We start from the raw sequence: 13848 nt of genomic DNA, 5'->3' as shown, positions 1-13848 counted from the left end.
AACCTCTAAAGAGACTCCTCGTGAGTGTGTGTGTGTGTGTGTGTGTGTGTGTGTGTGTGTGTTGGGGAGCTGCAGAAATGTGGATTGAATCCAGGCCTTTCTGCCTGCCTTATTTGATATGGGCTTGTTTGCTGGTGGGATGGGGGAAGGAGGAGCCTTCCCTCAGGTGGTCCGCCGTCCTTCAGAGCACCCTAGGGCATGCCGAAGTGAAGGCCCAGGGAGGCCTGATTCCAGAAGTGGGTGCCTCAGCCTTTCTGTGGGTAGTTCTCTTGCCCCACTGTGTGTCCTTAACTGTTTATGAGCTGCTTGGAGCTGGTGCTGTGCACACAGGAGGTGCTCAAGTGTTTATTATTATTTTTAATGAGTAGCTTATTGTCTAAAGAGGGAAACCGTACTTATCCTGGCCAGTTTCTAGCCAAAGTGCCAAGATGAATGCTCCAGGCTGAAGTTGAACTGGGTATAAACCAAGGACCACGTTTAAATTTGGAGGACAGAGTTGGGGGCAGGGGTGAGGCTTTAATTGTCTCTGAATTTGCATCCCTGTCCGTGTAAGACCTGTTCTGCAGCTGCTCTGTCACTGTGTCCTCATTAAATGGCAGATTGTGTTTCTCAGTTGAAGAGTGGGGGCTGCATTATATCCATAGCATTGGGAGCCAGTGGACATTTGGGAACAAGCAAGGTTGTATGTTTCTGGTCAGTTTATCCATTTACGTGTGTTGCCATTAGCTGGTGTTTGCACGTTGGCTGTTCTCACGTGGGTGTGTCTGAGAGCGTGGCAGTCTGGTCCCCGTGCTGCTTTGGGGATGACTGTGCTGTCAACACACAGGGGACCAGGGGAATAAGATAGGGTACTTGACAACAAAGTGTGAGCAGTAATCGAAGAGCTGGGTGACAGGGTACTGAGCGGAGTTCATCTGGCACCTCTGGCCTGTTTAAAAACACACCTGTATACACTGCCTTTAAAACCTCTTTATTGGGACACCTGAGTGGCTCAGTGCCACAAGAGTTAGCATAAGTAGCTGTCAATGAGCATACAAAAGAAAAACTCATAGGACCTTTCCCAGGGTCAAAGAAACCCCCAAAACTAACCCCTCAATCCCAGGTCTGTAGAGTGAACATATATTTAATGTAGACTCACAGGGACCCCTGGTTAGCTCAGCAGTTGAGCATCTGCCTTCGGCTCAGGGCCTGATCTAGGGTCTAGGGACCGAGTCCCACATCAGGCCCCCTTACAAAAAGCCTGCTTCTCCCTCTGCCTGTGTCTCTGCCTCTCCTCTCTGTCTCTCTCATGAATAAATAAAATATTTTTTTAAAAGGTAGACTCACCAATTATGCTTATTTAAAACAAAGAAAACAAATACCATGAAAAGTCTACTCCTTAATCACTAAGTTACGGATAATGTTACTTTCTCAGTTGATGAGGTTCACCATCGGATTATCATGATGCCTTTCTGTTTTAGATGACGGTGAGCAGGAATCTAAAAATCAAAAGTAGACAGACCCCTTTGGCTCAGGGCGTGATCCTGAAGTCCTGGGATCCAGCGCCGCATTGGGCTCCCTGCATGGGGCCTGCTTCTCCCTCTGCCTGTGTCTCTGCCTCTCTCTCTGTGTCCCTCATGAATAAATAAATCTTAAACAACAACATCTTTATCACTTGGAATGCTTGGAATGTGTCCCGTTGTCACACTGGCCTTCACCTGGAGGACTGTTCTGGCCTTGGACCACACTTGAAAATACTTTTGATTAAAAAAACTCTGATTTCAAACCTAAAAAATTACCTGTTCTTCATCCTTTATGCTCCCAGAGAGGTGCACACACCCCTTCAGGAGCTGCTGGCGCTCTCCTGGCGTTGCTGGTGTTCTCTTGTTGGCCATGGTATGAGACGGCCCTGAGCTTTTGTGGTGGTGTGTGAGGGGCCCTGTGTGATCCCGCTCAGCTTACTTTTTTTTAAAGCTCTGTTCCAACATTTCTGCTTTCTTGCTTTGTGCTTTCATTGGCACATCACATGCGCAGACACTCTTCTCCCAACAGGGCCCCCTGAGCCCTTGTAATGGGCCTGGTAAGTCTTGAGGCTTCAAGGCCTGCCTGAACCTCCTCCCCTCCTGTGAGGCTTTTGTTGACCCAAGAGGCAGGATCAACTCCCGTGTCTATATGCTCCGACAGCACCATGGCCATTCCTCGTCTCATGTCCTGTATTCATTGACTTGCTCATTCATTTATCCACCCATGGATTCATTTTTTTTTTTTTTTTGATATCCACTAAGTCATCATTTTGGGGGAGTGATGGCTGGGTGCCAGGCATTCTGTTAAATGCCAAAGAGAGGGAAATAAATGAAGGCTAGGACCTAAGCTTTGAATATCTCGCAGATCTGCAGAGGAGTCCGACACGGACATCATTCCTGTGCAGCAAGGGTGGTAACTTTTGTCCTGGTGAGCAGTGGTGCTTCCTGCAGAAAATGGAGGGAGGGGAGGAGAGGGAAGGCTTCCCAGAGGAGAGATAATGAACTTCAGTATCTGTGCTCCCGGCTGCAAGGCTGCTCCTTGAGGGCAGGGAGGGGGCAGATTTATTTCTCTCCATTTGTCTAGTGCCGGGAATGTGGTGGCGGACATTGGGAGTGGATTATTAGAAAACAGGAATGATTTCCCCTGTGTGCTTCTACTCTCTTTTGTTTCAGAATGAATATTTATTTATTTATTTATTTGTTTGTAAATTTTTATTTATTTATGTATTATAGTCACAGAGAGAGAGAGAGAGAGAGAGAGAGGCAGAGACACAGGCAGAGGGAGAAGCAGGCTCCATGCACCGGGAGCCCGATGTGGGATTCGATCCCGGGTCTCCAGGATCGCGCCCTGGGCCAAAGGCAGGCGCCAAACCGCTGCGCCACCCAGGGATCCCGAATTTTTATTTTTTTAAAAGATTTTATTTATGTGTTCATGAGAGACACACAGAGAGAGAGGCAGAGATGTAGGCAGAGGGAGAAGCAGGCTCCCTGTGGGGACTCGATCCTGGGACTCAGGGATCATGACCTGAGCCAAAGGGAGACGCTCAACCACTGAGCCACCCGGGTGCCCCTGTTTCAGAATGAATTTAAGGCAGCTTGTGAGGCTGTAGAATAGCATAAGTTAAAAGGAGTGAAACGCAAGAAGGAAGGGAATGGAGGTGGAGGTAGGGATCTAAAGTGGGTGTGGGAATGAAATCAAACTTGCTGACCAGAATAACCTCCGTGCTTTCTCTAAGGGGCTTGCCAGTGTGGCTCGGCGCACTTGGCGGCCAGTGAGTCAAGCCAAGGCCCAGTCAGTTGACCACAGGGTAAAAAAAACCACATGGTGTCTTGTTATCGAACTTTCCTTTGGGATCTTTGTAAAGAGCACTCTGTGAAATGTGATGAAGGCCATCTCCAACTTCTTGGAGTGAATCCAGTGACTAATTCATGGGATGGTTCTTTGCTGATGGCATCACATAAAAGCATAATTCTAGTAAAAGCAATTTATCGAGAGCCCCTGGAATAGATTTTCTCTAAGGTACGTATGGAATCAGAAAGATTAGTGATAGCTGCTGTTCGGTCCTGTTCACTTTTATCCAGTCTTCTAATGCCACCTGCCACTGTCCGAGGTCCTAGAGGGCTCAGGGGCTCAATTTCTGTTTCCAGGGAGTTTAAGGATCATGTTTTGGGACTGAAGATACTCATGAATGATCTGGGATGAGGATCTGTATGCTTACGTCCCTTACAAATGGCCAGACCCATCACCCACACAAAAAAGTGATACCGTGATTTTTGATGGTTGAGAGGTTGGAAAGGAACAGAATGCGTTGTGATGAATTGTGTCCTTGGTTACCTGAAGGTGACGGGAAGGAGTAGTTTTTTTTCTCGACACACTGGAGCCTAGATTTTGGATCATCATCATCTTCTTTAAAGATTTATTTACTTGGGAGAGAGAGAGAGGGCATGCAAGCGGGAGGAGGGGCTATCCTTATCAGGCTCCATGCTCCACCTGAAGCGCGGGCTCAATCTCAGGACCTCCGATATCATGACCTGAGCTGAAATCAGGAGTCAGATATTTAACCAACTGTGAGCCACCCAGGCGCCCTGATTTTGGATCTTCTAACGCAAGTGCTGATGAGATTCATGTGGGTCTGTTGGATCTCTAGGCAGCACTTGAATGCCAGTGTACCCAGTACATGAACAGGAGCAGAGCTTGGACTTTACAGTTCAGCACTTCAAAATGCCAGCTTGCTTCAGTAGTTCGTGTTGATTGACTTATGAGCCAATCAGAAGTGAACCGTGGATTTACCTATTGCTTCTGTCTCCTCGCATGCTGTGTAAATAATCCAGGGTAGACATGGGCATGGCCAGACTGAGAGAAGCACCGTAAGTCATAGGAGCTGGAGAAGGTGGCCTGGGACCATTTCTGTGTGTGGACAGTTCCTGATGCAATAGAATTAGAACTCCACATCAGCCAGAGAAACTGCATCTGGGCAGGTCAGCTGTTGAGACTCGGAGTCAGCCCAGAGCCAACATATCATTAAGTTGGCTGGCAACAAGCTGTGTAACATTGAATGAGTCCCCATGGCCTTTTGTAAGAAGGATGACACCCCAGTCATGACCTACAGACTTCCCACCCAGGGAACAACCCTCTGATTATAGGAGGCTCATTTGTAGGCACTCCTCCCTGGTAGGGGGTTGAGATGGACCCTTTTGAAATGTTTGTCTTAGGGCTTGGCCAAGCACAGTGTATTTCCCTGCCGTCTTAGTATTTTTTAAAATATAAACTGTCTACTTTTGATTTTTAGATTCATGCTCACCGTCATCTAAAACAAAAAGGCATCATGATAATCCGATGGTGAACCTCATCAACTGAGAAAGTAACATTATCCGTAACTTAGTGATTAAGGAGTAGACTTTTCATGGTGTTTGTTTTCTTTGTTTTAAATAAGCATAATTGGTGAGTCTACCTTTTTAAAAAAATATTTTATTTATTCATGAGAGAGACAGAGAGGAGAGGCAGAGACACAGGCAGAGGGAGAAGCAGGCTTTTTGTAAGGGGGCCTGATGTGGGACTCGGTCCCTAGACCCTAGATCAGGCCCTGAGCCGAAGGCAGATGCTCAACTGCTGAGCTAACCAGGGGTCCCTGTGAGCCTACATTAAATATATGTTCACTCTACAGACCTGGGATTGAGGGGTTAGTTTTGGGGGTTTCTTTGACCCTGGGAAAGGTCCTATGAGTTTTTCTTTTCTTTTGTATGCTCACTGACAGCTACTTATGCTAACTCTTGTGGCATGTTTTTTCCTCTTGGAGCAGGAAAGTAAGTTTTGTTTCTGGCTTTGAAATGTGTTAAGTAGTCCACCTCCTGAGGATTTGTGACCCAGGCTGCATGCAGGTCAGGCCATCCAGCTTATGCTTCCCAAATGCATGCACTGTCTTGACATCAGGTCTTCACTTCAGAATGATCAGATTGGATAGACTGGCCCTCAGTCTATGGCCTCCTTGTTTTGAAGGTGTCTTCTGATGAAACAGAGTAGTGATAAGGTTGACTGCTGGTGATGGTGGGGGAAAGGAAGAGGCACAAATTTCTGTTCTCAGTGGCTAACAGATTCCTTAAGAGGTTGGGGAAGGTGATTCCCCTAAAGGCTGATAATACAGAGCTACATAGCATGAAATCAATCAAAGCCTTTCTTGAATGACTGACACCTGGGCTAGTACCTAGGGCTAATGGAGCAGGAGTATTAATCAGGAATCTCAGGAGGTAATGCCAAAGTCCTCTCACGGGGTGCTCAGCATCGGGGTCTTGGTGAAGAGGTGTTGGCCTGTTGATGGATCCTGTTGATAAGGAAGTGATTTTTGAAAATGAGAAGAAGTAATTACCCACTCCTTCCTGCTGAAACTAGAACCTGTTGGCAGTTGGGATTTATGACACCAAGGCTCACTGACTGCTACCAGCTTTATGGCAGACGTGGCCTCAGTTCTTGGTGTTGGCATTCCCTGAACATTCTGCGCTGACAGTGACTTACATTTTGCGGTTCTGTTTCTCTGGAGGCTCCCTCCAAAATCCAGGCCATCAAGTCAGTCCTGTATTTCTCAGGATACTTATTGGCAGGTTTGGCTAGTGTCTGAAATGATAGGGAACTCATAACTTGCCCTGCTTTACATATGCAAAAGCAATGAACCATCATTAGTGCTTGACATTCCTTCCAACTACCCGGGGAGGTGAGTCAGTATCATCACTATTCATTAGGAATTAATTAGACTGTGCTTGAGGGTATCAGTTGTAGACAGAGCTGAGCATTCGGCACTGCCTACATTCTCTCCCTTTGAAATCCAGCCTCCAGCTCACTGTCTAGTGAGAGTGTACTTGAGTCTGCTATTCCCATGGAAGGTGCATTCTAGCTGACGAAATGACTCTTGGTTTCCAATTTTGTGTAGTATATGACTTTTGTCAACTTATTTAGATCTCTGGACCTCATAAGGTGGAGATGATACCCAATGGGAGTAGTGCAGTGACTGAAGATGCTGTAGGTGAAAGCTTCTGGCATTGTGGATGAAAACATGGTTTATTGGGAGAAGGTTGAATTTGGATTTGATGTACCAGTTCACTTTGGAAGCAAAGCATCATTTTTCCTAGTCTTTTTATTGAAAGGCACCTTTTTTCTAATAAACATTTGGCTTTCCCTAAGATCATAGTAACCTTAGAGTCAGTGAATGCTTGGTTGAGTTGTTTACTACAAATATTATTTCAACCATGTGATTCTTTAAATGGGTTCCTGCCATTGCCTATGTCCACATTCTTCTGAGCTTGTAGAAATCTTTCTCAGTTTTCCTTTCAATGTCATGACCTGTGTTGCCTTTTTCATTCACTTACCCAAATTTGCTTTGTTACCATTTTTCACCTCTTGACATTTTTTCCTTGGCCACCTCTTTGGCTTCTGGCCTTCACACCCTTGCCACTCTGCCTCGCTTACTCTTAACAGCTGTCATCTTCTGATTCTATCTTCTTTAGGGGCCCAAAGAAAAGAGAGAAGGTAAAATACTGTATCTCAGAAATTACCATTCCACTTGAAATGATGTTTGTTCGTCAAAGCAGAAACTTAGCTGCTAGAGGACCCAAAATATTTGTGTCTTTTTCTTTTCAAGATTTATTTATTTGAGAGAGTGTGCATGTGTACATGGGGTGGTTGGAGCAGAGGGAGAGGGAGAGAGGGACTCTCCAGCAGACTTCTACCTGAGCAAGGAGCCTGACAGGGCTTGATCCTGTGACCTTGAGATCATGACTTCAGGTGCTTAACTAACTGAGCTACCTAGGCACCCCCATGTTTGTGTCTTTAACACAGAACGACTGATGGTTGTAATTGTGATGAATAAATAGGAACTTGGATCAGATAGCCAACTCTTGGTTATTTAAACTGTGCTTGGCTTAGGTCTGTCCTCTTCCATCTTCCTAATTTGGTGACTTTCTTTGGGGCTTTTCTCATTAGAATCTTGACCAGAGTCAGGGTGAGGGATGGGAAAGGGGCTGAAACTCTTGCCCTTCTCATGGAAAGCTCAAGTGAGAAGTTCACTCATATTGACATCAGAGAATGTTCACACCGTCTGGTTGTTGGTCCATTCTTTCTTTCATTAAATATCATTCCAGGTAGCCCACTAGCACTGGGGGGGATACAGTGGTCCCTGCCCTCAAGGAGACTGGGGTATGGATGGGGTGCAACAACAAATCAGCTTACTAAATTTTATTCTAGGTAGGTAGAGTGTATGGGAATGCAAGGTGAAGATGAATGACTTAGTTGGCCTCCTTCAGTGTTAATGATAGAACTGAGGTACATGGGGGGTCGACAAGTGCCCTGTGGTCCTGGCCTACACAGGCAGAAAGAGAGTCCTGACGCCTAGTCCAGCCCTTTTCTGGTTGCCTCATAGACTGCTGAGACATTGGCTAAAAGAAGCTGTATGGATTTTTTGTGACCCTCATGTTCAGTGGCATTTCATTAATCAAGAGGGTTAGTTAAACCTAACCCTTTTATTTAAGAGCTCTTAAATCACATATAAGTGGGTGAGATGTTTCCATTATGAGAGACCCACAGGAATTAAGATGAAGGGAGCAGCAGATTCCTGTGCCCTGTGTCACACCCCTTGTGAATTCGTCCCTTGAATGGAGTTGGTGTCAGAAGCACCTACGTTTGACTGCCTCTCCTCCTTCTTCCCCCAGACTTTCATATTAAAGTGTGTATTGGACAAATAGACATATGATGTCATTTTACTGTAATCATGTCACCCTTCTTCAAGTGTCAGTGGGTAATTGTGAAAGAACGATCCATTTAGGGAATGTACTGCTGATGGGGCAGTTAACAGGAATATTTGGGTCATGGATAACATTTCTTTCTGTAACTTATTATATATTATAATGTAGCCAAGGAGAATTTAGGAAAAAACGAGACTTTAGGAAAGTGTTAATGATGGGAACTGAGGCACATAGGGACTAATGGTACTCAATAGTATCTCATTAAATCTCTGTGGCAGTCCTGTGAGGGGAGAGTTCCTCTACCAGTTAACGGCTTTCCTGTGTTGGGATTGAATTTAGCTCCATTTGTAAGTTAAAACCTGAGCTTCTACGAGATAAACTAATTTAGCCTGGGTGTCAAGGCTAGTGGGTCAACCAAGTTTGGAAGCTAAGTCAGGTTGAGTCTTAATAGCACATGCTCCCTCCCCCCCCCCCCCCCGTCCCCTAATACTGTGCTCTTCTTCATTTACTGCACTGAGTGAAAGTTGACTTCCTTGCTCAAAGGATGTATTAGGAGGTAAGGATGTTAGCTCTGCAGGCACAGATAGTCTGTGCTCCTCACGTTTGATTAGATCTTGTTATTGGTAATAAGCGGGTGCTTGTTGCTATACACTCAGGAGCCAGGTAGATTGGGTGGTAGTTTACCCATTCCACACATTTTTACAATATTCCTACCATGTGGCTGATACTCTCAGAGCCACTGGATACACGTTTCCAGGATGAGAGGTGGATTTTGAGCTGGGCTGGAAGGGACCTGAGGGATAGAATGCCAGAATGGTTATTTTGGTATCCAGTACGAGGAGCTTTTCTCAGCCAGCCCCAGTCTTGTGATCGGAAACTCTCTGCCCATACAGGGCCTCATCTTACAATTGGGTTGTAAAACCAAGGGCCTGTATAGCTCTGTGGATTATGTGTGTGGTAGCTACTGAGGCTATGTTCTGGCCCTTGGCCAGAGTAGGTAATTCCATCCTTCTGAGCTCTAGTTGACCAAATTGCAAGAGCCTGGACACAGAGTTCTTCCCTTTGCAGTAAATGAATAAAAACATGAGAGCATTTAGAACAGTGCCTGTATTTACTAAATGGCTGGATCAGTTAATGCTAGCTAAGATTGCATTCCGTAGCCAAGGACTAGTGATTTTTAGCTTTAGAGATAACTTGAAGAAGTTGTCTGCAGGACTCTGCTACCTGTCTTTACGGCACTTCACCCCTTGTGGAAGTTCAACTAGCTGGAAATTTTTCCAGATGTTGAGTCAGAATCTTCTTTGAAACTTCTACAGAATGAGTGTACACCCTCCTCCATGTGACACCTCTTAGAAGTTGTTCAATGTCTAGGGACACTAAGCTTGGCAATTAATGATTCAGAAAGATCTTAACCAGCTTTGAGTCCTGGCCTAAGGGTAAAAATAATGGAATTTAATAGGAATAAATATAAACTCGTGTTTTTACACCCTAAGCTGGTTGCACAATAGAGGAATTTCAGGAACAGCAGTTGGGAGCTTGGAGGTTTTATGGATCATAGGTCCGCCTCTAAGTGTCATTTATGGAGGGTTGTGGACAAACTGAGATGCATTTTTGAGGGCTGGGCAGAGGGACGATGTGAATTATGTCTAGTGTGGAACACAATCAGGGGCTTGGGGGGCCGTTCCTGTCATAACTAAGTAGGTGTGGGGGGAGGGCTGTTGTATTTATTCCCACAAGGGATGAATAGACCTCCAAGAAGTTAACTGGGACATGGGTTTTAGCCTCCTAGATAAAAAAAAAAAAAATTTCAGCATGCAGTTACAAAGGAAGTGGTATTAGGAAGGTTTTGTGTTCCTTAACCATTGGTGATGTTCAAGTGCAGATAGGATCTGGGGATGCTGGTGTGTTTTTGTCTGGAGACTGAGGCTCTCACTTATATGGTAGTGTTCTTCTTAGGCAAATAAAGATCCCCCAGTCCCTCCGCTGGGCCTCAGTGTCCTGGATTCTATCCCTCTAATGTAGCAGTTGTGTGCTGGGCACATCCACTGTTCACCCTAAAATGTGGCTCCCCGCAGTGAATTCATCCTGCTGTGTACTGCCCAGAGCTCAGGGACAGGCCTGTGTTTTTGTATGTGCCATTTGTTTTGTTTTGTCATGTTTTTGGGTCGGGTGGAGAGGGAGAAGGTGGATTAGCCACCACCTCAAAGCGTTTTCTCATATTCTCATACTTTTTCCCATAAACCGCTTTGGAGGTGGAACAGACCGTCGGGTATAATAGTACAGTTCAGCCTGAATTTTTGTGAGACTCCTAAATCCCAGCAAAAAATGTAATAATTTGAGAATTCAAAAGACCCACACTGGAGACATCATGGAGTTCATCCACAGGTCAATCACAAAACCCTTTCTTGTTGGCATTAATTTATACCTCAACATTTGGCAGTTTTAAAAGTCCCGTGTTAATGTACATGTGTCAGTAAGAGGCAGTAAATATTTTGCTGACAAGTTCTTTGAATGATAGATCAATGGCAGCATTAAAAAGCAGACGACCTGAGGGTTTCTTTTATCTAGGTGCTGCTAGATCCAAAAAACTGTCAGAGTACGAAGCCAAAAGCACCCACTGGTTACGCCATTAATTGTGTCATGTTCACGTGCGCTTGAGTTTCTGCACCTGGGATCTGTTGATATACGCAGCTGGGGGAGTGCAGGTGAAAGGGATACAGTTGGGAGAGAGAAGGCAAGAAGACAGGTTGCTTGCTCTCAGGTGATGGCCCTGGAACACCTAGCAGTCCCCCCGCCCCCAGCCTCGTGGGGCTGCCAGCATCTGCTTCCCTTCTGGCTGCCTCTGTTGTAATGCTGTGTGGACGTGCCGTGGGGCAGCGGGTAGGATGGTGGTTACACTGAGCCCTCCCCACTCACGCCTGGTGCCTCCCCTCTTCGATCCATCCCCAGGAGCATTTCTTCTCCCTTTTTGGGGAAGCCTTTGAATTAATGATCTGATGCCTTTTCAACAAAGGAATATTGATATGTTAGTGTGCAGACAGCAGGGGGTACTGGATTAGATCATTTTCACATCGGTGTTTGTGCCGGTTTGACATTTGTTTGGAAAGCTTATCCCATTATGACCATAGGTTACATGCATAATTTAAGGGGAATAAATCTTTGAGAAAAATTTCTTTTGGTTCTGTAATCTTCGGTGCTACAGAAAAATAAATGAAAGACTCCCTACGGTTTTCATGTGATCAGAAATTCCAAGTAGGCAACCAGATGAAGTGCCCCATGTAGGTGCAACACATTTCTGCAAATGTGCTGGCCACTTGTAGTGCTTTCAGGGAAGGCAGGACTGGGGACAACTTGGTCCCTGCTCCAAGGTTTATGATCTAGAAGCTGGAGTGGCAAAGTGGCCCGACTGTATGGGGCAGAAGCCCCGCTGAAAAATGCTATCCAGGAGCAGATCCAGGGCAGCTGGCATCACTGTTTTAGTGAAACGAGTATTTGTGATAACAACACAATCTTCTCCTCCTACCATCCTGCTACCATCTTGCATTTCGGTGCTCTCCATGACAAATAGGGTGGCTTGACGTTTTCGAGTTATCGTGCCTATTGCCATGGTGGGGTAGACGACATCTTTTGTTTCCTACTTTATTTTCTTTTAAACAACTTGTTTTGCTGTGGACATTTGATTATCCTTGGGCAAAGTGCTCTTTGGTAGATGGTAGGCATCTAGTCAGGGGTTTTGCAGCATTCACTGTGAACGTGTAACCCCAAGTGAGGACCATCCTCACATCTGTGAAGATGGTCCAGTTTCTGCCTGCCGTTGCATTTGTGTATGCGTGTTTAATGTGATAGGTAAACGACAAAAGCCACTTAGATCCATCCCAAAATTCTGTATTTTCCACTAGGAGTTCTTCTCCAAGCAAAGCTGGTGACTGAAAGATCGGTAATAGAACTAGTAAGAGCAGTATTGTTGGCCATTACCTTGTCCTTACACTATCTTTTCATTTCTCTCTTAGGTTTATTTTCTTGAAAAGGCTCCAGGCTTCGGCTTGGAAAATCCAACCGCCAAAATTGAGCCCAGCAGCTGGAGCGGCAGTGAGAGCCCTGCCGAAAACATGGAAAGAATGAGCGACTCTGCGGATAAGCCAATCGACAATGATGCAGAGGGGGTCTGGAGCCCCGACATTGAGCAGAGCTTTCAGGAGGCCTTGGCTATCTACCCACCATGTGGGAGGAGGAAAATCATCTTATCAGATGAAGGCAAGATGTATGGTAAGCGATCTGGAATGCTCCTTTGAGATGCTACGATGTGCTTTTGCCATAAGGGATGATTGCGGCTAGCACTTCTGAAATCCAGTCATTGTATTGGGTTGAATGATCTTTGTAGAATTTTAGTTGGCCGTCCAAGGGGCTGAATCTCAACCAACCTGAAGAGTCACTAAAAGATCATTGTTAAATCATTCAGTGAGGTTTTCTTGTCCTTCTTCATGCTCAACAGGATTATAGCAAAGGCTCCCAGGGTCCAGGTGGGGATATAGTTGCTGTGGCATATGCAAAAACCCACGGGTGGGGCTAGTTCTTCAGAGCACACACCCCATCTCATGGGGGGCCTCTCAGCTCCTGGTAATTGACTGGTGCCACATGGAAATGGGGCATCGTGCCGACAAATCTCTTGATTCCCCCCCCCCCCCCCCACTACCACCGAAAGAGCTAGCAATATAGATGTTTATATATGAAAATCACTCATTTTCTAACAGCCAGCACTTTTGTTTTTTAAACACAACCCCATGTAGGCCAGATGAGACGTGTGTAGCTTGATCAAACTTTCAAACCACCACTTTCCCACTTTGTTGCATGTTTGCAGTTGAGTGGCCAGACGTGGTGTTAACCCCCAGGGTCTCACCAGTCTCCCCTTCTACAAGGGGATGCCTCGCAGTGTGTTTCAAAGGAAGCTTCACGTGTGCCCCAGAAGACAAGACTGGTCAACAAAATGGCCTGGGACACCCAAGGCAGCGGCAGGTAGCCATCCGCCAGGCTGGGGGGGCTTGTGTGCTGGGTTTGACTATACCCCCCCTGCTCCTTCTGTAAATGCTTCCAGCTGCAGACCTGTACTTTTTGGCTGCTTACCTTTTGGGAAGCAGATGGCAGGTGGTTGCTTGTACGTTCTGCTTGTCTAATTGAGCACGTTGAGTTGAAAGAGTTTGCACTGTAGCTGAGTCTAAAGAGATGCAAACAAATACCCGAAACTCAAAGAGAACTGGCTCAGCAACCTGCCTGAGGTTGTTAACTTATCGCAGAAGAGATTTATTTCTAAATAATTTGGAAGGTTTTCCATAATAGGGTGTTGTACCTTTAATACTGCGCCTCCTCAGTCAGGAGCTGTAGGAGGCTGCTGCTCAAACTAGCACACGCGGCCACGGAGAAAGCAGATGGTGGTGCAGCTGCTACCAGCTGTGTTCCCCGCCCTCCCCTGCTCTAACTTGGATGATGTAATGGAAACAAGGGAAATTTTGCCTTCTGCAGCATTAGAGTCTCCAGCCTGTCAGTGTCACACACACACACGAGAGAGAGAGAGAGAGAGAGAGAGAGAGAGAGAGAGAACGCTCAAGTCTTCATTTGTCTT

General features: G+C 45.9%; 1 protein-coding gene across 8 annotated transcripts in view; it reads left to right on the top strand.

Annotated features, from left to right (window-relative positions):
* TEAD1 (TEA domain transcription factor 1) overlaps window positions 1–13848 on the top strand; it is a 268606-nt gene that overhangs the window by 74935 nt on the left and 179823 nt on the right. For all 8 annotated transcript variants that reach the window (XM_041730079.1, XM_041730084.1, XM_041730085.1 and 5 more), the window contains one exon: window positions 12242–12497. In XM_041730079.1, the coding sequence (XP_041586013.1) occupies window positions 12341–12497 (157 nt within the window). In that variant the 5' untranslated portion in view covers window positions 12242–12340. The remainder of the gene's footprint in view (window positions 1–12241; window positions 12498–13848) is intronic.

The sequence above is a fragment of the Vulpes lagopus genome, chromosome 15, assembly GCF_018345385.1.
Source record: "Vulpes lagopus strain Blue_001 chromosome 15, ASM1834538v1, whole genome shotgun sequence".
Classification (NCBI taxonomy): domain Eukaryota; kingdom Metazoa; phylum Chordata; class Mammalia; order Carnivora; family Canidae; genus Vulpes; species Vulpes lagopus.
This window is presented reverse-complemented; position numbering and strand designations above follow the sequence as displayed.